Here is a 22,621-nt window from a genome sequence, read left to right as displayed (position 1 = left end):
GTATATCGCAATACTAGAGCTAGTATACAGGAATATTAAGCCACCGGTTTATAAAGCAGACACATATAGAGGATAAGAAGAAGACAAATAGTAAGTTTTAAAAATCGTTAGTTATAAGAACATAAATAATAAAATATAGTACGAAGTAAAGTAAATAGGCTATAATAAGACTACCTAGTAACTACTAGAGAACCTAAAGAACGCTATAGGAAAGGTATAGGAGTATTAAAAGAGAAAAGGTCAGGCAATATTAATAAAGGAAAATCGCCAAAGAATAAGTTACCTAAGGGGGACCTAGAAGAGCGACTGCCGAACTACTTAGAGTTGTTTCCTTCGCTATTAAAAGAGAATCCGTTCTTTTATTACTAAGTTCCTATAAACCTTATTCTATAAGTTTCCACTCCTTAAAATAAACCTTCTTATAAACCTTCTTAAGATAAATTAACTAAGTAGATGCAGTAAGACGAGAATTAAGAGCCCATTGCTAAGCATTAATAGCCTCCTTCTTAGCGTTACGCGAATGATGAAGTTCCACTAGGGCAACAAACAGTTTATTATTAAGCTTCGCAGCGGCAAATTAAATATAAGACCTTATAACAAATTACTTAGGGAACTTAGAGACTATTAAGAGTCATAGGACGCGTATACTTAGCGTTAGAAATTAAACGAACATCGCAGGACAATCGGACGTTTGCTTTAGTGCACTCTATATAAAAAGAGGGCTGTTAAGACAAAGGACTCGCTAACGTAACATAAACTAACCCCTCTTTTACATAATGAGAATACGGAGATAGCATTACTTCACCAAGTAATAGTATAGAAGAGACTATACGCGTATAACAAAAGGTTAAAGAAAAAGAAGGTGCTTTAGGTATTATAAGTAACAATATTAACCAAATTAATTAAACGGATATTATACCTCTAGTAAACGACTTAGAGATACTAGGTATCTTTAAGGACGAAGATAAAGAGGAGGGAGATGGTATTACGAACGCTTTAAGTATAATATTATAACTACTTAGAAAGAAGTTAGAGGAAGCTAGTTGGTTAATATAGGCACGGTTTAGGATAGAACCTGTGGAACTATGTAACAAGGAATAGTAAGCAGAGTCACGTGATATAATCTGTGTAATCTGTATAATTTACAAGATCTATAACAAAGCGAATAGAGCAGATAGAATAGATAAAGTAACGACTTTCTTAGGAGTATAGTTGTGTATTTAAGGACCCTTAGTCCCTACCTAGATAGTTCCTTCCTTATAGTAATTCTTAGAATATAATTAGAGTTAATTTATTAGGCAACCACTCCACCAGTTATTATTATGTTATTGACTTCCTGCAATTCCTATATACCCAGCCTATTAACAAGCCTACTGTAGTATCTACTATAAGGTCCTGTTATATAGCGGGTAGGATAAAGCACTTAATAGTTTTTACTAAACAATTTATGTGGTCCTCCGCATAGTATACACTTTAGGATCTATCCTTAGCAGTTATTATAATAATGTCCTTCTTAAGCGCATCTAGCATATACTTGCGGTCTTATATATGTAAATGCTTTATATCCTAGTGTCTAACACTAATAGCATTATATTAGACCGCTTTTAGGTTTATAGGTTCTAATGTAGGCTAATTCCCCTATAATATAAAAGTATTAGTCCTACAGCAACCATACTGCTTTACTACTTTTAGTAACGTATACAACTATTAATCTATATACCTTTCCTATATCTTTTTTACTAAGTCATCCTATCTAGGCTATATATACATTGTTCTCTTTTCCTAGCACCTCTACTACTTTATCTTAAATCTTTCCTTCCTAGTTAAGAACTGCTGTTTAATTAGCGTTGTTAATTTTTACTAAATAGAGCTAGTCTCGCAGCACCCAAACACTAGGTGCTAAGGTCTTTTAGGCCGCTTCTTTTATATATTAGAGCTTAGCTTTATTCCTATAAGTTATCTTAATACATACGGGGTTTCTAGGGTCTTTAATCACTGCTATACAGCGCCAGCTCTCGTGGCCTTCCGTTAAGCGTATACCACTTTTAATTACTTACCTAATTACCCCTAGTTATGCTTTATTCTTATTTTCTTCTTTAACTCTAGATATATTAACTATACAGTACAGCGTATCGGTAATAGTTAATAGCATAGTATTCCTTAAAGGGAAGGATGTTAGGTTATTTAGTTAACTATTTAGCAGCGTATGGGCAACCTCCGCGTACGACGGATCCGCGCTCGGTAGTGCTTAAATATTGGACAATTAGGTCTAGATCACCTCTATCTTTTCCATAACCTCTACTCTAAGTATATTAATCTACTCTATAAACATTTTGGTAAGAGCTTTAATTTAGTTCGCTTATATCTCTTTTTGCTCCTCTATTGCCCCTAGTAGTAATATAACTAGGTTAGTTAGCACCTTAATATACTTATTTAATGTTGCATTTGTCTTCTTAGTTGTTAATTAATTTACCGTAGTGGCTGTTATTACCAATCGCTCTATTCTCTTTTCAGCCATTATAAGGTTTCTTGTTAACAGTATTTAATCCTTAAAGCGTAAGTTTTTCCCTATACGCTTCAATCGTGGTGCACCAGGGGCTACTGCTGCCACGTAAACCGTATTTTCTATATCGCTTTCGTAGCTGTCGACTTCAAGGGCCTTAGTTGTCTTAGCGCGTCCCTAACGCAGTTAACGCGTCAAGCCTCCTTCCACCTCTGCCGTCTCTATCTTCCCGTTCTCAACTTGGCTAACGTGACAGTGTCCGTATAGGGTAGGCGTAAGAATAGTATAATAATATAGAAAAGAATCACCCGCATTTCTCCCTAAGTCAACTAAGATGGTAGAGCTTTTGCAGAGCTTTGGTAGAACTTAAGGTTTTAAAGTTCGTCACGTGGATTCTGCCATAACTTACCGCGCGCAAGTTTTTTTTAACCAATCAAAGGCTGGCTTGGCGAGGGTTTGAAAATTTGGACACCCATACACCTAAAAGTAATAGACCACTCGTACCTCGGGTCAATAAAATTTTACATATGTTTATTAAGTAATAAGTTAAGCATTTTATAAAATTGGGAATTGGAATTTGTGCTTTATATAGTGTTTTTCATATTTTTAGGTAGTTTTGGGATGAAATTTTTATACTATGCTATATACTATATTTTTTACGTTTTTATTTTATAAAGCGCTTAATTTATTACTTAATAAACCATATTTAAAATTTTATATAAATAGCTATTATAGTTGTTAAGATATAAGCGTTCTAAAAAGACGTATTTTAGTGTTTTTTGGTGCGGATTGGGCGGTGTGCACGAGGTGGGGCCGTGCACAAGGTGGGAAGGACTTCTATGGAACAGGAGCTGGAAGCTACGTGCCGAGAACCTTATTTCAACTACTATACTATGGTATCAGGCATATATTTTGTGTGTGGGTCTTCAGCTGCAGGGAGCCCTGTAACGCACAGATAATACAAAATATATGCCTGATACCATAGTATATATACCTTACAATGTTGAAATGGGCCCTGCGGTTATCGATAAGGGACTAGCCAATCGGAGAACCTGGCTCAATGCAAGTGCCCAATTAAATCCAGTAGCGAACTCTCTAAGGACCCCAACGTTGTAAGGGATAGCTTGCAAATTTAACGCGCTTACCGATAAGGAGGAGTTCCATATTTAAAAGTCGTCAGATCTACCGAACAACAGCCTCATATTCAGATTTGAGCTCCATTTCGATTACAATATGAAACCTCCATATGGAGATGCAACCGAACAACCCCTTAATTCGGCTAACCATCTTCTATACAAAACAAACTCACTGTATTATTTTACAATGTTTTTACGCTCCTAGATGGCATCGATCCTTTTTCAGGGCGCCATCTACGGCGTTATAATCTAAGTATTATCCTTAAAGCGTCCTACAAGGTCAGGATAGGAAAGTTATACGTGCGTTTTGAATTTAAAGCCAAAACATCTATGCTATAGCAATAAAGCTTTAGCTTTCTTATTGGGTATCGCCTCCGCTGGCACGTCACTAACGTCCTAACCCTAAAACTCGCCTGACATTGCGTGCTCTAAGACGGTCTATCGACCGGATCCATTATAATTGCAGAATTAAGGCCGAACACTATCTCCTCTTAGCGCGTACAATAAGCCCTCCCACTCAAACTACTTATCGAAAATGAGGAATGGGGAGATATATTACAGGTGCCAGGCACTGTACGGCGGATGCAGCTGCGACGGGTTGCCGCTATCGGAAAAGTGACCGCGGACATGGTAGCCTACGATTACGAGGATTACGTTAACACCTAATTCTCTTACCGCTAGCGGCAGAACTCTGCCCCACCAAAAGCCTTGTCGGCAGGGTCGGATTATTACGTGCAGGACTCCCGGCGGAATTGTCAACAACCAAACTTCTATATCAACCTCCATCTACCGTCTTGCAATTCCACAACCTCACCTTTATCGTTCACAATGCCACCACCCAGCTCCAAGCCCCGCGAACCTATCGTTGGTCCGGAGGACCCCGAACCGCCCTTCCCGCTTAAGTTGAAAGGGAAAGTGATAAAAGGGTTCGGACGAGGCAGCAAAGAGGTATGCCAACCCTTTCACCCTACACGCGTTATTTTCCCTCTCCCAATGCGCCAATTACGCTCTCCTCTCCCCCTTTCCCTTCTCGCAACTCGTCCCCCAGGCTCAGGAACCGTCCTATCTGAAACTCCCTCTCCCTCTCTGCACGCACCTCCAGCTAAAAGCTGCCCCCCCCCCCCCCCCCCCTCCCAAAACAGCCAATCCCAAGCCTCACCCTGTCCCACCGCCCCCCGCCCGCGCACTTTGTCTAGCAAAAGAGTGAACAACATAGCTAACACCCACCCTCTCTGCACTAGTAGCTTGGCATCCCAACTGCCAACATCCCCATCTCGGGCCTCAGCGTCGGCGGCAACTCCTCCCTCGACTCGGGGATCTACTTCGGCTGGGCGGGCCTCGACTTCGCGTCCCCGCCCACCCCTCCGCCCGCCCACAGCGCCGCCGCACGCCGGCCCTCGGCCGACCTGATGGCGTCCCCGCCCTCGGACGACCCCGCCCTCCAACTCGACACATCTGCCATCTTCGCGGCCCTCGCCCGCGAGGACGAGGAGCAGGCCGCGGCCGGCCGCGGCCGCGTGTTCCCCATGGTGATGTCGCTGGGCTACAACCCCTTCTACAAGAACACGGTGCGCAGTGTTGAGGTGCACATCCTGCACGACTTCGCGCGCGACTTCTACGGCGCGCGGCTCAGTCTCGTCATCCTGGGGTACATTCGCCCGGAGTACGATTATGTGAGTAAGGAGAGCCTGATCGAGGATATCAGGACCGATATCCAGGTTGCGGCGAGGAGTTTGGCGCGGCCGGGGTATGTGCGGTATAGGCAGGATAGGGCGCTGGTGGAGTTTGACGATGTGGAGGATGAGGAGGTTGGAGAGGAGGAGAAGGGGGAGGTGGTGAGTTGACGGTGGTGAGGGGAGATAGGCACACGGGGGTAGTGTGTTATAGGGAGGAGTTAGGGAGTCTTCGCCCTTCAGCCTCTTTCTAGAGCCGGGAGGACTAGGATCGGCAAAATCGAGGCTCGGCTAGGCACAGCATGTAGATTAAACTTGGTATTGATACGATGCATAGATATAGATCAATCGCAACCCAACCCAGGCATATCTCTATCCAGATTTCTATGGCCCCATCCCAGCAGAAAGCAGACCCGCAATCACATATCCTGAAAATGCCATTAACCGTCGGTCCAAGCGGATCGACAATGTACAAGCCCGTCATAGAAGCGAAGATATAATAAGGAAAAAAACCCCAAAAAATGTGGCAAAAGTCGCCATACGCACATGCTTTTATAATTTCCCAATTTCCCTCCAATGGCCTTAAATATACCCGGATGCAGCAGCAACTGAAGGCCAAGTCTCGTGTGCATTGACGCTATGATCTTTTCCTGTGCTTTTTTAGTTGTGGTGCGTCGAAGCTTTGTTTCTGAGGTATTTGAGAGAGGCTGTGCTGTAGCAGAGAGCCGTAGGCCGCATAGTCACGCATAACGCCGGTGAACGCCGAAAAGCACATGGTAAGGCAACGAGGCAGGCGAGGTAATAAATCGAAAATCCGGATATGGTATAGTGCGACAAACGACTACTCGTCGGGAAAACTCGGGTTGGGCTGATGTCCGAGCTCTGTGAATAACGAAAGTAGCGAAGTTGGGCGAAAGGAGTTCCTTTAGCCGTTTCATATTTCCGGCAAGATCTGCGGAGGATAACGTTAGTTGTGGCCTATGAGGGGAAGGTGAGGGTGGATAGGGGGAGATGGAGATAGGAGGAGAAAGGGGGATGGGGTGGTTAAAGCGAGGAAAAAACGTACACTCATAACAATCAGCATAGGCATATCGAAAATGTCTCTCTTGATCACCCACTGGCACATGCACTGCACCATACCCTCTCTTTCCCCGAGTCTATACATGCCTGACTCGCCACCGATCGAGCTCTCCAGCTTGACCGGCGGATCCGCCTTGACACCCTTGCCCTCGTTGGCCGCGAGCTCCTCCAGCTTCATCATGTCCTCCTTCGTGCGGTACTTGAGCAGCTTGATGGAGCGCAGCGCGGAGCCGCGCGAGTCGCAAAACGCCATCTGCGCAAAGTCCTCGTAGAACTGCACGACGGAATCTTCGTCCATTAGCTCGGCGATTGAGACGGGGCGCGGGCCCGTGTCCTGTTCTTGGCCTGCGAGCAACGGCGTCATGGCGCCGCGAGACGTGCTCCCGCTGGTATTCGCTGATTGAGAGCCGCTAGAGCTGCCCCAGTTGATGTTTGCGTTCGGATCTTTGCCTAACAGCACTTCACGCCGCCAGCCGGTAAGGATGCTGAATTCTTTCCCTACAGCTGCCACTTCGCCTGTCCGACGGCATATGATAGTTGGCGTGCCGATTTTCTCGATCGAGTCTTCGTAGGTAAGCAGTTGGCGTTGCAGGTTCTTCTCGCCGAACACGAGATCTTGATCCGTTAAATCCTTAGTGCAAGCAATGAAAGATGGGCGGATTGCAGCAAGTGCTCTAGCAATCCGTATCTCTTTGTCTTTGGGGAATCGCTCCCGAATAAGTCCGAAGAAGCGGTGGAAGCCACTGGTGTAGGGATAAGCTTTTGAGATACCTTCATAGATGGCGCTGGTGTCGCGGCGCCGTTTTCGAGAAGCAGCGTTTCCTTGAAGTGGGTGGAGGGCAATACTTGGGCGGGGCTGCGATTGTATCGCTTGCTGCGATTGAGGGTACTGAGGCGGTTGATAAACTTGCGGCTGTTGCGGCCGATTGAACGCTGGTGAGTGTTGCTGCATATGCTGCTGGTTCACGGGAGCGAAAAAAGTGGCGGGAGACATAGGACCATTGTCGAAACCCGCCCCGAGATCTGCACCTGCCGATTGAGGACTGGCACTTGACAGGCTACTTGGACCTGCTCCAATGGCATATGCGTGAGGACCGTTGAGCCCATCGTTGCGAGGAGCGTCAATATTTGCGATAGGGGTGTTGTGCGGTGTTTGTACTTGAGTAACACTCCCCTGTCTGGATTGTGTGTTCTGCCACTCCGTGGCAGGAAGACCGTCCGGCCCAAATGCTAACCCAGCAGTCATACCTCCCTGGTTCTCAGCAAAACCTGTTGAAGTTGCCATTTGCGGGTTGAACATGTTTGCTGCTTGGTTGAGAGGATTCATCATGCTGTTGTCGCTGGGTGGTGTGTCAGCTGCACCTGAAGACATATGCCCAAGCATTCCAAACTCTAGAGCACCGTAGTGATTGCCAAAATTCAAGCTTGCGATATCGAAGTTGAACAACGCAGGATCACTGGGGTCAAAGAGCGGTCCGCCGAAATGATGCATTGGGGTAGCATCTGCCTGAGACGCTTGAGGCATCGAGCTGGGAGCATTTTGTTGAATAGGAGGCGTCCGTTGATTAGGATTCGAGCTGTAAGGAGGTGAAATGGGAGTTTGCTGGTTGCTAAACGAGTTCATCACTGCGCTCTCCTGCATTGGAGGGGGTAATGGTCCCTGTGAAGAACTCTGCGGATACATATTGAAATTGCCCGGCTGAGGCTGTTGGTAGAAGTTCGATTGTTGGCTGAGTGGTGTTCCTGAGTTGGGAACAGATATTTGTCCGGGCATGGCTGGTGGTTGGCTCCCGTTTAAATGATGATAATTACTGCCGATGCCAGGCATGAGAGCTTCATTTGGGGCGTCATGAAGATACTTGGCTTTCTTTCTTACGCCGTCCATGCAAGCATCCTGGAGACCACGCTTGATACACCTGTGGCATGGCCGTTCGTCGCCTGATAGATATTCACAGTTAAATCAACAGTATCGCATGGGAAGTTATCCAATAACGAAGGAATAGGTCTCTTGGATAGGCTCTCCTTTTCAGGGCCCAAACCACGAAGGAATTGAAAAACTAACGTACCGCAGGTAAGATGCGCCCTCTGACACGCATAGCATGCTCTCCTCGCTTTCTTCCTCCTCGGTCTCAACGGGTCCTTTGCATTGGAAGCTAGCTTCTGGCCATTGCCCGTCTGTTGCGCAGGCGAAGCATCGCCGGAAGCACGCTGGCCCTTCTGTTCGGCCATGTCGTTCCCGTCCTGATCTCCACTGTAATCCGGTGAGGGAGATGCATCTTCGGCGTCTGAGGTGGTCATAATATCTTGCCCAAGGAACACACGCTCCGCACCAAGGCAAAGATCCTGTTGCAAGCTACCGCTGCTTGTAGACGCACGTTTATTCTGCGTGCGCCCGTCAATGTTGCCTCGGATGGCCCTTTTTCCCGGCGCAACGGCTCAGCCAATGTGCGCAGAGGGTGCGGGCTAGCAGCGCCCCAGTTAGGTGTTTTGAGAAATGCGATCACGCGTGCGCAGGTTCGCAAACGTGAACTGCGGTGCCACAATCCCAGCTGCGGGACGAGGCCAATGGTGGAGGCGGCTGGCTTGCTGCCCAATGGATGGTGGCGTCGGCACGGCCTTCTAATCCGGCACGTAGGAATGGAACAATGCGGTCGTTGTACAAGCCCGGGGTCCATGCAATCGAGGGAGCATTCCAAGTCGCGCGCTCATTATGATGAAGTCAACTTGGCGCTGCCCATGCTGCCGGAAACGCAAAAGCTCTAGAGTGGAAGGCGATGCGCAAGATGAGGCGCGCGCGCGCTGAAGGGAAGCTGGGCCGCACGCAAGGCACGCACGCAAGACGCAGAGTGAAAGGGAGAGGGTGGAGGGCGCTGAGGAGGGAGCCGACACAGCCTTTTGATGCTGTGGGACACCCGGTGGTTAGTTGTGTGTGTGTGTGTGTGAGCTGAAGCACGTCTCTTTGCCGAGGAGGTGAGGGAGCGAATTGTGGACGAATTGGGAGAACTGATTGGGGAGTCGTCGGGAATAGCAGTGGCAAGTTCAAGAGGGTTCTAAGGGCGCAATACGTACAGGATGCGTTAGACAGCTTGATCGGTCGCCCCGCAATTGTCTGGTGGTTGAGGAGGTTGGAGTTGAGAGAGAAGAAGAAGCGCGGGCCTCGCTAGACTCGAGGATCTTGCGGTGATTTGCTTCGTGCGGGCTGGCCCTCCCGCTGCCCTAGGCCGAGTAGTTACCGAACGCCCGAGCGATGTTGTTTGCCTGCCTGCCTTGGCTCCTCCTATCAACCTCCACCAACGCCTTCCTGGGCAAAACATTACTCCACCTCACACCGTCCGCCACCCAAAAGCAAAAACACCATACATCACTTCAACATCAACTACCATCATCAAACTCCCACTCCGTTGCACCCTCCACGCCCCTGCACTGCTCTATCTCGCCGTGTATCCGGCTGGCCACGTTCCCTCGCTCCGGGGATCTCACACCTCCCCAATCGCACCGTCCCGTCCTGTATTCCGCGCGCTGGCGTGGCTTTCCTCGTGGCGTTGCTACTCGTCACACAGAAGGATCCACAGGCAGGCTTCAGGTTGTGTCACGTGGCCAACAGTAGTAGCAGCAGCAGCAGCAGCAATAGCAGCTCAAGAAAGCCGGATTACAACGAAAGGCCACGGACTATCCTGCCGTGCAACTCCCCATACATAGTCTCATCCACTCGTCTCCCCCATCACCTGCTCCCCACCCCGTTTCAGACTACCCCGACGCGAATCGACTGTTGCCCCTGAGCCTCTTCCCATACCGATAGAAGAGGAAAGGAAATCTATGGGTAGCGCAGAGTCGTTAGCGAGTCCACGACCTTTCAGCTGGGACGGTCATTCTTACGGCGCCATAGCCAATGCCAGGAAGGCGAGCAGCGAGGTCGCCCATTGATACCCCAAGTCTGCACTCCTTCGTCAGTGACCGCCTTTTCGCAATTGTTGCCCGTCAATGCTGTCTCAAACTCACTGTTGTACATTTGCACGCCGAACAAGGGAAAAGCCGCCCCGAAGCTGGATCGCGCAAAGCTGTTCGCGGCCAGCGCTGAAGCCGCGTACAGAGGGTACTGCGACGAACGTGTTAGTAATTGGCCCGTGGTCCGACTTCGGAGGGCTTACACAGTCTACGAGGAAGGTGAAGACGCCAGAGTAGACCCAGATGACACTACGTCACGGGACACTGGTCAGCAGTGCTCTCATTTATTGCCGGCGGCTGCATTTCCACGGAATGGACATCAGTAGTGCCTTACCCAATACTAAAGATGGCCGAGAATATTATTGGAACTGCAGGTGATCAGCTTTTTATTATTTCGAAATGCGTGGCATGCTTCTGTACCTATCCAGTGCACCTATAGGGCAAGGTTAGCAGTAGCTCCGAAGCCAGCATGTCAGATCATCATCGACTCACCCATGGATATGTGGTCCAACCAAAACCTGCGCGAATCAGGGTTAGCAGCATATTCAACGTCAGGAGGCCATCCCTAGCCTACCGAACAGTCCAATAGGAACTAGAAAAGCGCCGTATATTGTTGGAGGGAGCCGAAATTCTGGTTCAGACCCCCCAGGCTCGCCTCCCTGCGCCTCCCGCCGGCGCACGAGCCGTGCATAGTTCCTCCGCCATAACGGATCACTCGATATACCAAGGACCATACCCACAAACAACCCCAAAAAGGTTAAACCCGTCTGTGAGATGGTGAAGCCGTGATTTTTCTCGAACACTAGCGGGAACGCACCGAAGAAGAGATACAGGATTCCAAGGAGTATCGCAGACAGTATGCAGAGGTTTAAACACTGATGACAGGTCAGATCTTTTTTTTCGCTCACATTCGTTTCAGAATGTTTGCTTACGCACCATTGGCTCAAAAATAAGTAGCTGGAAGGGTCGAATACAGGACCACAGCACCGTTTTAGGAATTGATCGCGAGAGCCTCTCAATGGGCGCCTTCCACGCCTCATTTCCAGTTTCTTTTCGTAATCTTTGGGCCTTCAGACGTAGGAGGACCGGGTGGTATGTTTCGGGGACGAATAAGATGATTAGGCTAAGCTGTACTCCCGCCCAAATCAACAGGACGTAAAACGACCATCTCCATGTAGTATACTGGTTGATGAAGCCTCCAAGAAGAGGGCCTAGTTCCGGTCTAAACAAGCCAAATTAGCTCATGCATCCAAATTTCGTGTTGCCCAAGCCCAGTTAACAGTTATGCCGAAGCAGGGAGAACTTCCACGACATCTTATCAGACAATCTGAAAGCCCTTAATCCCCGCGGAAGCTCTCTGAATATGTAATCGCCATGAATGCAAGGCAGATCAACGTTGAACTTACCCAATAAACGGCGCTGCAGTATATACCATCATTGGTGCCGAGAGTTCAGATCTCGTAAACATATCCCCGACGGTACCGCCGGCAACAGACAAGAAAGCTGAGCCGGACAGACCATCAAGGAATCGACACACAAGCATGGTTGCGATATTTGGTGCCACAGCACATGGGATAAGCCAGATAAGGAAAAAGAGATACGAGTAAATGTAGATGGGCCGGCGCCCGTAGAACTGTGGATCAGGATCTGCAGTCAGTTATTGAACGCAGGGACTTGCCGTCTCAAACGACGTATTTATGACACCTACTTCTGATAAGGGGCTAAGCACCATAGGGCCTATGCCTAAGCCGACAACGAACAGCGAAAGCCCCAGGGTAGCTATCTCCCGTGAGGTGTGGAATTCCGTAATCAGCTGACCATACGTGGTAGTGTATAGTGACGAAGCACATGTCCTGCCATACAGCTTATTAGTTCTGCAACTCCGCTTCATTTATCTCAACACTTTAATGACGCTTGAGAACAGCCAGCATGACACTTACACGCAAACTGAGCTGGCCGATACAACCAACACTATGAGCCATCGCCGTAATTTTGGCATGCTCCGTGGATTCATCGGATCATCATCGCCATCCCACGTCACCTCGAATTGCTTCTCTGCATCCGCAGCAGTGTCACCGCTGGGGATGTTCGGTCGTTCTTCGTCCTCGCTGAAGCAGGTATAACCATCGCCGGCGGCATATGAGCGGTGTGAATAGACCTGTTGTAGAGCATTCGGATGTAATGTGACTGGTCTCGATGATTCCTTTTCTGCTTTAATCGGCCCATAATCTTTTGATTCTTCTTCTTCTTGTGTGCCATTGTATCCTGATTTATCTTCTTCGTCGCCAACATCTGCAATGATTGGGTTCTCTTTCTCAAAGTCTACTGACCGACCCCCCGCTCGTGCTACCCCAGGACTACTACTCGTGCTCGACCTCGATGACTCAGCCATTGGGGAAAGTGATACCGAACCTGTATCTAAGGCAAGAGCGCCAAAAATGTTCAATGCCTTTGCTAACGCACTTCTAGCGACGGTCGGTATATATATATAATGATACAAGAAGAGAGTAAAGCAATTCTGCGTGGCGAAACTGATGTTTTTCAAACCTTGAGTCTCGCGGAAATAAGGAATTATCGCCGCATGTACCTAGGTAGTGTACAGGAGCGCAGAGGTGAATACATAAATATAAAGGGTTCTGGCCAGTGAGGATGAGCCAAGAAGGCTGAGTAACTCGGGGCATTATGAATGAAGACAGAGGTAGCCACCATGGTGAAGGGGTCACGATGACCAAGCGGCCGAAGGGATGGCGAAAGACTGGCGGATAGACGTACTAGACTGCTTAGTCGCAAGGCTGGAGTTTTTTTTTCCTATCAAAACTGCTGTCGGGGAACGTCATCGGTAGGTAAAAAGCTTGTCATTCTCTGCTTAAGCGAATGCTTGTTCAATGGTTCTGCAGGTTTTGCCGAAATCTCCTCCCGCTCGTTTCAACCTCCCCAAACAGCTGTTTAGTTGGGACAATTCCAACGTTGCTGTGAGGTTGACGAACTCTTGAAGACCTTACCGCTGACTGCTGCTGACAATTGCTGGTCTTGTGTACTTTCAGTCAATAGAAGAATAAGTCCCCGGCCCAACGTTACTAATCCTGCGGCATAATGTTGATCTCACCTAAACTTCGGACTTTTGAAGACACGATACCGAGCCCGAGGCGAAGAGTGTCATCAGAGTTAGCTGAAATAGCCACTCTCCGAGGTCCAGACCACTGTTCGTCTTCTGGACGTCGAATGTCAATGTTAAGATTGACACAAAACTCAGTGTTTGTTGTGCTGCGAAAGTAGCCGATAATTGTGCCGAAGCCCTGCAACCAATTCTAGCATGAATATGCTATTGGAGAATAGGAGCCTGGGGCCTGTCAAGGAGAATTTGTATCTGCCGAACTCTGCAGTCACCGCTCAAGGCTATATACGGGAGTATCAGAGTTCCTTCAGATTCGATGTGGCTTTCTGAGCAATGTAACCGAACTATAACCCCAACCAAGGAACGCGTGCCTCAGCATCTTGACTATGTCACCTTCCTTGCATGGACTCCGAGCATGATGAGGTGAAATATTCGCATTATGTGCTCGCGGGAAAACTGTATATAACTAGCAGCGCAACGTATTACATTTCGATGTCCAAATAGTGTTGGCACCTGGCGGCGATTCCACTGGGACGGGTGCAGGCAACATCGTTGAAGAGCCTGCAGTCTTTTTCAATACGGCGCTTGGCAAGGCTTGGAGGTTTCTTGGCTAGCGCTGAAAACATCTTCCACCATTAGATTTACATCCAACAATATTGTTGCCTCCGCAGAAAAAGGCAGAGCAAATTAGCGTGTTACGAAAGCCATGCTGGGTTGAGCAGTTGCTCAGCTAAGTTGCTGCAATCATCGAAGTTTGAATTTCTTCGCAGCATCAACCAATCCGATGGGATCCGTAATGAGAAGTCCGTGCAGGAACTAAGTAGCGAAATTTACGCTATGGATCTTCACGGCAGCGGACGCTTGGACCTTTAAACGAATAGCCTATTGGGCAGATCATTGCAGGGGCATTTTCGCCTTGGTCATACGCGATGCTTTCAGTACTTTTCAGTACTTTGCCAAGCCTATGCTCTTAGCTGATACTCTTAACAAAAGACTGAACTTAATACAGAGTATTAGACTAGCAAGCGGCTATGAAGGCCCAGGCCATAACAGCTTCTCGTTTCTCAAACGGCGCTTTCTTTATAAAAGGAGCGCATGAGGAACGGAAGTCTTCCAGAGCGGCGTATGCGGCGTGTGCGGCGCAGGCGGCGTAGATGAGACAGAAGGCTTGAAAGGATTAAACACGTTTCAGTTTTGTTAGATTTCCTGCGGGTTATATTCCGCCGAGCGGTGGTGGAAAGGCTGGAGACCTGGAGAGCAGCGCATCCAGAGCCTGCCCCCGTGCCAAGCTAGGCCAAGGGTGGACCAACTGTGACCGAACCAATCAATCTTCCACCTCATCTCTTCTTACGATGACAGCACGGTCGGCAAAGCCGTCCTGTTCGTAAAACCCTTCCCGCAGGATCTCTTGGCTTATTCGCTCCATTTGCCAAGCCACATCGTATCCCACGATGGTGTCCAACAGCGCTATCAGGCCTTGCGCCCCCTATACAACTACTTATACATCTCTAGACCCTTAAACCCTATGGTCCTGCATCCTCCCCTCACTCCCGGTCCTTAGTGACCCTGTGTTCTTGCACAATTCCTTTTGTCTACTGTGACTTGCCAACATTGCCATGGTATCTTTGAGGGGACCAAGATCAGCTCCATGGATGACAGGCTTCCTCGCTGTGTCCGTCACCCTCATACTGCTAACTTTACTCTTCGCATACCAGTTGCCCTCTCGAATCCCTGTCTTTCCTGGCACACACTTTGAGGAGTATGCATTACTTGATTTACGGAATTTCTGTCATTGTCTAACCTCGCCTAGATCTATACCCAGCACCCACAAGGCGCCTATCTCGATCCAGGAAATACTCCGACTACTTTACGCTCCCCTCAAGTTCTCTCCGAACACCCCAGCTTTCACCGACGATGACGGGAAAGTGTACAGACTTCCGGAGAATCAGGTCTACGACACAAAGCTCGGGAAGAAAGTCTGCATACTAGATCTAGAGACTCGCCCATTAGACAAGAAGGATCAACTCATGCACGATGGCGATTATAGCTGGAAGGATCTTGACTATCTCTCTGGTGGAGTACTGAACCACTACACCTATGGTACGGATCTCGCCAACCTAGGCTTCAATACAGCGACTGATTCTCTTGATTCTCTTTAGCGATGATACATGGCTATGACTACAAATTTATCAGAGCCGCCTCATTCAAAGATCGCCACAACACCTGGATCAAGCCCAGCTCAATCGCGAATGTGCTCAAAGAATATAAATTTGTCATCTTTCTCGACGCCGACGCCGCCTTCCACCAAATGCACATCCCTATTGAATGGCTGCTGAACTACTGGCAAATCACACCCGACATCTCCCTCGCCATGGCACTCGACCCAGCTGGACCTCCCGGGACCAACGATGACCGATTCAATCGCACGCTTAGCAACACGGGTTTCATCGTGGCGCAGCAGAGCGACCGAACACAGGAGATTCTCCGCGCCTGGCATGAGTGCCCGGACGACGTGCGGTATGATAACTGCTCGCAGTGGAAGGACCCGCTGTTCCACGAGCAGAGTGCGTTCGGCGAGTTCGTGCGCTATGACTACGAGGACTATCTGAAGGAAATTCCGTGCACCGAGGCGAACGGCTACCCTGGTACGCTGTGCAAGGGGGTATTTGTCCGCCATTACTGGTACGGCAAGCACCGCGTAGCCAACGATTTCTCGAACTCAACTATGCAGGCCATCACCGCGCCACTGCAGAAGATGTTCCTGGATCACCACAAGCAGATTGTGCAGGAGCAAACGAAGAACGAGATCGTATGAAGGCTGCAAGACGCTGGGCAAGTTGTCTTTTCCACTAAAGTTTTGATATTTGTGATACCCACGTCGATCCGGCGTGCAGGCATATCCAAACTTCACAATTGAGATATTTATGAGCATGCCAACGCTCAGCATTATTTTATCCGAAGCTCCAAAAAGGATACACAACGATCTACTCGTCAGCTTTAACTTCGCTAGCAGCGAGCGTCTGGTTTTCCCTGCTTGCACCCCCGCTAGTTACCTGGTGACGTGTCGCGACATCCCTTAGCGGATTCTCGGACCGGGTTCTCCAGACGACTTACACGGACGTAGCGGATGGGTTTTGAGGTATTCTGTGGATTGCAGTGAGAAGGAAGATGGAGAGCATTAAAGTTAGCTCAAAAGATATAGCTATGTATGTGTCCCGCTAGGGGACGGTCTAATTACAGGTTAGTTTGACCTTTGAGTCAAGTGATCTCTTGTACAAATATAATAAAAGTTTAAACAAGCCATTCGTACAAGCCTTTTGCATTCCGCGTATCATACTCCTTCTAATCCAATAGTCTCGTAAGCCTCATTCCTAACCTCCAAGAGGCTTGCTCCGAATGATTCTCAGCCGCCTGCTTCTACTCTTAGGCCCAGAAGACGACGTTGCTGCTGTAAATGCCGAATAGAATTCAAGACGTCCTTGTCAAAGGGTCGCAATCAAAGTCGGCGGCCCTCAGAAGTCCCATCATTATTTGTGAATTAAGAAACCTCGCATTTTCTGTACCCGGCTTGTTACCTTTCGTCATCTCGTCATAGTATATCTTGAGAATTGGTTGGTCTAGTTTCTCTTGTTTCGATGGCAAAGTCGCCGTCGGTTTTGCTGCGTCTTTTTTTCTGAAAATGTTACCATTCTTAAGAACAAACGTGCCTTAATAAAAGTTTGATCGCCAAGCTTTGCTGGTGTTTGATTCATAGGGTTGTGGGCCAGGCAGGATGCTGCTTATGGACGAACTACTCTGCGCCTACTGCGCCGGGAGGGTCTCTTCTGGCGGTGTGACACGAATGTGTAAGCACACATGTGAGACCTACTTGTCTTACCACTCCTAAATTGCATCTAAATTTCCTATTTAATATAGTCTCTACCTTTGTTTTTGTTTTCTATAGCTTTAACTACACCATTAAATCTGGGGGTGTGTGTAACCGACTACCGGTACTAAAGCTTGCACTACCTTATAACTCGCCACCCTATTTCTTGCCATCGCATATCTCACTACTTATCTCCATTACCTATTTCTATTACCTATCACCGACTGAGTGGCGTTGTCTACAGTGGCGATTGTGGATCATCGTCGTCATCTTCTTGCTACCACCTCGTATATATATAGACTTTAGAGCTACATTCACAATTAAGTCGCTCGTTCAATTCCCACATTGCAAAAGCTTACAATAGGTACCCTATCCCCTATCTCCCTGCATCCAATAGCGCGCTCAACCTAGTACTGGCTGTAGGGGTGCACCAAGTCCCTATAGCCAAGTACCCGCGCTGCACTACGTATTAGAATCCGCTGGGTGGATTAAGGTATAGAGGGGGTAGAGGGCGGTTTGGATAAGAGGCTCGTCGTAGGCCTTCCGCCTGCGAGGCAGTGCTCTTATCAATATCGAATATTGATTACTGAATTTTCAATATTGAATATTGAACGTCAATGTCAATATCAATATAATATGTTCAATACTGAAAGATATTAAATATTAAAGATTTTTAGAGTTAAGGTGGTAAAAATAAGGCAAGATGTATTAGTAAATAACTCTCAGGCCTGCTCACGATACGTGCGCATTTAAAATTTATTAAGTAAACCTATAGAAAGTAAAAATTACCAAGCATTAAATTAGATCTTATAAGTCATTGTGCATAATATTATTAATTTTAACAATTTTTGTACAGTAAAATCTCTTTAATACGATATGGTTTATTCGGCCGAGCGTATTATAATACTAAGGGTATCGTTATATTGCATACTTGTATATAAAATGCACCCAAGATTAAAATTAGGTAATAATATTATGTATCTACGTGCGTAAACTCGTAATTAAGCGATCGGCTACACTAAAATACGTCGCGATTAATTGCTGCTTGGTGTTTTAAGGTCGTCGGCCTTAAATTTAACGCTCATGCCTTAATAGAGTCGTAATTATGTCTCTATTAGAATTGCTTTGCTACTCCTTATAAAGACGAAGCTTTTATCTCTTGCAACGTTGATTTGAGTCCTATTCTTATCGATAAGCTCCAGCCAATTAAATCGTTAGGATCTTAGAGCTGTGATGAGGAATATGAAGCTCTGGCAAAGGGCTCGAAGGCAGCCGCCAAAGCTCCGGAGACAGTTCTTTTGCTACGAGTTGGAGGAACGACGCATTTGGTAGGTTGGACGATATTAGAATCAAAAAAGGCACAATTAGAAGGCACGGTGGTTGATTAAATTAATCTTTCTAATTCTGGTGTTCCGCACGGACCACCTGTAGTAGGACACCAACGTTGCATGGGATAATGTTAGCGACTCAGTCAATCGAGACATAAGCACGGCAAAAGGGTCGCGCAAGCCTGTACGATTGGATTGTCTATAAACGAGAATCTAAAGCTAGGGAAAGGAAAGAAGAAGAAGAGCAGCGCCGTTCGGTGTTTTATAAGATCTTCGCGTTACGTAATTGCAATATGCGGCAATCTGTGGCAATCTGTGGCAACTTGCCGGTGCGAAGTTCTGCCAAGTTCTGCTAAGTTCTGCCAGTGCCGTAACATTACCCCCCCCTCCAAAAAAGCCTGCCCTCAGGCTTTGTCGCTAAAAGTCTTGGCAGAAGAATCTGACCAATTAGACAACTTTAACCGCCGGTTGAAGTTCCTAGATATCTCAACACCTTATATAACTAAGAAATTTCTGGGGTGTTCTTGTCCTTATATTCTTCTAGTAACTTATTATCTTTATTATACTAGCATTCTATCTACTTGTCTAGGTACTTTAGCGGTCTGGGTTTACTAGGGTAATAGCTATAAAACTCTTAGAGCTTATGGGAACTACCTATAAAGTTCTATATAGGGTACTAAGTAGGGTTTAGGTTNTANCCTTTCTAANTAATANNATANTTTAACGTTCCCNTTATAAGNTTATAGGCCAGNANTTCTTTAATTTCCTATTTATTATCGCTATTAACTTAAATTAGTAGGGGAGGTTTATTCTTTTGTCTGGGTAGTAGGTTATTTATAGCTTTTTATAGCTTATCTAGTAAGAAGATAGGGTAAACTTTAATTAAGTCTGGGAGCTTAACCTTATACGAGTTGCCTACTTTATTAAGGATCTTATATAGTCCTGCTATCTTATAGTCTAGCTTACGGCTAGGCTGTTTTATTTTCTAGTTCTTTATTATAACCTAGACTATATCACCTATAGTAAAGTTAGGCTCGCGCCTATACTTATTCGCCTACTATTTTATTAATTTCTGGGCCTTTTTTAGGTTTATATAGGCTACTTTCTAGGCTTCTTCTAAGCGCTTAGCGTACTACTAGGCTTCCTTATAAGATAGTTTTTCATATATAGTTTAGGGCCCTTTTAGTCTTTCCTAGTCAAAGCTTATATAGGGTAGGTAACCCATTTCTAGTTAAATAGGGGCAAATCCGGTAGAGTCGTAGGGTAGGGTCGCTTAGGCGTAGTCTATTAAGGGCAACAGTTTAGCCCAGTTATCCTAAAAGTAGTTAATAAAAGGCCGGAGTCTCTAGTCTAAGTATTAATTTATAATCTCCGTTTGGCTATTTGTTTAGGGGTAATATACTATAGAAAGCTTTAGCTTAATGCCTAAGATCTGGGTAAACTTATTCCAAAAGGCTGATATAAACTACGGCCCGCGGTCGGATATAATAGTGTCTAATAGTCCGTAAATTCGGTAAATATAGTAGATATACAGCCAGGCTGCCTCTTTAGTATTAATATTCTTATAACAGGGAATTAAGAACAGGCGCTTGCCGAAGCGGTTAACTAGGATTATAACTATATTATATCTGTTATGGTCTAGAGGTAGCTTATAAAAGTCTATAGAGATATATTACTAGGGGCAGTTAGGTATTAGGAGGGGTTTTAATAGTCCTAGGGTTTTATCTCGTGGAATTATAAACCTATAGTAGTTATTGCAGTTCCGTATATAGCGGTCAATATCTATAATTATTCCGGGCTAGTAGTAGCGGTCGCTAATAATCCTATAGGTCTTATTTTTTTTAGGGTAGGCCGTAGAGACCTAGGTATGTGCTTCGGCAATAAGCTAAGTCCGTAAGTTCTGTTCCTCTACTACTACTAGCTGTTTGCGGTGCTTAAGTAGTCCACTTTTAAGGGACTATGGGCTAGAGACGTTCTTTGCCTTATTACGGTACTGTAAGGCAGTATTGCCAGGGTGTACGGTAGGGAGCAGGCAAGCCGAGCATGAGTCACATAGGGAGTCGATGGAAGAGGACGATATGGTAAAGAGTAGGCAATAGCCTCGTACGGAGACGAACCGATGGGGGAGGAAGGAGGCTGCAAGCCCGAGGAGCTTATAAGGGGTGGCCAAGGCCTAGCCGAAGGCTAGCCTTGGCAGCCCCTGAGAGCTCCCGGGATGTAGCCGAGTAAGGGACCAAAAGTACCCTTACAGGTACTCCTATAGAGAAGGGGCCGTACGGTTTACCTACAGCAGTTTATTAATAAGGTTTAGTTCTATGGAGTCAATAGGGCATATCTTAGCATCTAAAGAGTTTGTATTTAGTTCTGCCTGTATTTATAAGTCAAGGTGCTCTAGTCGTAGTAGCGCTTAGGTCTGTAATAAGATCTTTACGGCTATCTAGTTATTTATATCCTGTTTACGCCTTATAAGAGCGTCTACACGGTTAGTGGCGTCTGGCCTATATATAATTAGGAAGTTAAACTAAGATAGGGTGTTCGCTTAGCGCGCCTATTAAGCTATAAGGGCCTTTATTATTATAAAATATTTTAAGGCCTTATGATCGGAAACTACCTAGATAGACTTAGGGGTGCCTTCTAGTTAGGCTCGCCAGTGCTAAAAGCTAGAGATAATAGCCAGCATTTCTTTGTCGTAAATTAGGTAGTTTAGCTCAGCATTTACTATAGTCTTTAAATAGTAAGCAATAGGGTGCTATTCTCCGTTTATCTACTTTTAGGAATAAACGCCAGCTATAATACTATCTAAGGCATCGGTTTCTAGCATTAAGGGCCATTTTAGGTCAAAGTGGGCGAGTAAGGGAGTAGAGACCAGTCGTTTCTTAAGCTCGTCAAAGGCCTGCCTATATATAGTGTTAAAGTAAAAGGGCCGGTCCTTATAGGTAAGTAGGCTTAATAGCCAGGTAATTCTGCTATAGTTCTTAATAAAGTGTTAGTAGAAGTTATAGAACCCTAAAAATAACTGTACCCCCTTTACGGTCCTTAGGGGTACCTATTAGTTAATTATAGCCGTCTTTTCTAGGTTTGCCTCGATCCCGTTTATACTAATAATAAACCCTAAGTACTTTATATGCTTAACACTAAATTCTAACTTCTTAATATTGGCTTGGAGGCTAGCTTCCTAAAGCTGTTATAGGACTTTATAGATATGCTCTTTATATTCCAGTTCGTTTTTAGAGTAGATTATAATATTATCTAGGTTGCTATATAGAAGTCGTTAAGGTAGTTAAGTAGTACGTCATTTATATATTGTTGGTATGTAGCTAGTCCGTTAGTTAGTCTAAAAGGCAGTACTTTATATTTATACGTTCCGTAATAGGTCTAAAACATAGTAAGGTCTTCTAATTTAGGGTCTATCCTAATCCGGTAAAAAGCCTAGCGGATATTAAGCTTTTATAAAGATCTTAGCTTTACTTATTTAGGCCAAAGTTTTATTAAGTAAAGGTAGTAAGTAGCGGTCTTTAAGGGTTAAATTATTAAGCTTATAGTAGTCGATATAGAAACAAAGTCCTCTATTTAGCTTTTTGGCAAAGAGAATAGGTAAGTTAAAAGGGGCTTAACTAGGCTTAATAAAGCCCTTATCTAGGTTATTAATAAGATACTGCTTTATGGCCTATAATTTGGCAGTAGATTGCTATTAGAGGGGGCTATAGCTAAGGGTAACCACCTTGTCCGGCTCAATTTTAATCTTATAGTTGTACGGTCGGTGAGGCGGGAGTATATTAAACGCTGCTTTGGAGAAGGTATTTTTAAATTTCTAGTATTAACGGGGTAGTTTTTGTTCTACTAGCTCCTTATCTATAAGCTCGCCTTTCTCTTAGGCTAGGGCTTCTTTCTCTTTAATTATTTAATTAATTTCGTATAAGCTAGTTATAAAGGTAACGGTATTAGGCTAAACTAGGTTTTAGTAAAATCCTATAGC

At 46.0% G+C, this 22,621-nt stretch overlaps 5 protein-coding genes across 5 annotated transcripts; 2 read left to right on the top strand and 3 right to left on the bottom strand.

Moving 5' to 3' along the window:
• Nucleotides 1-4,467: 4,467 nt before the first annotated feature.
• K441DRAFT_572977 (riboflavin kinase) lies at nucleotides 4,468-5,483 on the top strand (the record flags this gene model as incomplete). The annotated part of the gene is made up of 2 exons (XM_067644038.1): nucleotides 4,468-4,587; nucleotides 4,884-5,483. 2 exons carry the CDS (start codon nucleotides 4,468-4,470, stop codon nucleotides 5,481-5,483), a joined length of 720 nt encoding a protein of 239 aa, XP_067501337.1.
• A 47-nt stretch (nucleotides 5,484-5,530) lies between these two features.
• K441DRAFT_196786 (uncharacterized protein) lies at nucleotides 5,531-6,095 on the bottom strand. Its single transcript, XM_067640458.1, has 2 exons — nucleotides 5,859-6,095; nucleotides 5,531-5,740 (listed from the first exon to the last, which is right to left on the bottom strand). The coding sequence occupies exons 1-2, from the start codon at nucleotides 5,942-5,944 to the stop codon at nucleotides 5,578-5,580; spliced, it is 249 nt and encodes an 82-aa protein (XP_067501336.1). The 5' UTR covers nucleotides 5,945-6,095; the 3' UTR covers nucleotides 5,531-5,577.
• Nucleotides 6,096-9,164, bottom strand: K441DRAFT_196830 (uncharacterized protein). Its single transcript, XM_067640459.1, has 3 exons — nucleotides 8,459-9,164; nucleotides 6,379-8,330; nucleotides 6,096-6,264 (listed from the first exon to the last, which is right to left on the bottom strand). Exons 1-3 carry the CDS (start codon nucleotides 8,688-8,690, stop codon nucleotides 6,247-6,249), a joined length of 2,202 nt encoding a protein of 733 aa, XP_067501335.1. The 5' UTR covers nucleotides 8,691-9,164; the 3' UTR covers nucleotides 6,096-6,246.
• Nucleotides 9,165-10,069: 905 nt separating this feature from the next.
• Nucleotides 10,070-13,071, bottom strand: K441DRAFT_196771 (MFS general substrate transporter). Its single transcript, XM_067640457.1, has 12 exons — nucleotides 12,278-13,071; nucleotides 12,046-12,190; nucleotides 11,744-11,970; nucleotides 11,274-11,559; nucleotides 10,912-11,212; nucleotides 10,830-10,855; nucleotides 10,758-10,770; nucleotides 10,672-10,705; nucleotides 10,541-10,586; nucleotides 10,392-10,488; nucleotides 10,269-10,326; nucleotides 10,070-10,206 (listed from the first exon to the last, which is right to left on the bottom strand). The coding sequence occupies exons 1-12, from the start codon at nucleotides 12,727-12,729 to the stop codon at nucleotides 10,140-10,142; spliced, it is 1,752 nt and encodes a 583-aa protein (XP_067501334.1). The 5' UTR covers nucleotides 12,730-13,071; the 3' UTR covers nucleotides 10,070-10,139.
• Nucleotides 13,072-14,853: 1,782 nt separating this feature from the next.
• On the top strand, nucleotides 14,854-16,755 carry K441DRAFT_664061 (uncharacterized protein). The gene is made up of 3 exons (XM_067649289.1): nucleotides 14,854-15,211; nucleotides 15,263-15,552; nucleotides 15,612-16,755. The coding sequence occupies exons 1-3, from the start codon at nucleotides 15,105-15,107 to the stop codon at nucleotides 16,265-16,267; spliced, it is 1,053 nt and encodes a 350-aa protein (XP_067501333.1). The 5' UTR covers nucleotides 14,854-15,104; the 3' UTR covers nucleotides 16,268-16,755.
• Nucleotides 16,756-22,621: the final 5,866 nt, after the last annotated feature.

This window comes from Cenococcum geophilum (genome assembly GCF_001692895.1).
Source record: "Cenococcum geophilum 1.58 unplaced genomic scaffold K441scaffold_36, whole genome shotgun sequence".
NCBI lineage: Eukaryota > Fungi > Ascomycota > Dothideomycetes > Gloniales > Gloniaceae > Cenococcum > Cenococcum geophilum.
This window is presented reverse-complemented; position numbering and strand designations above follow the sequence as displayed.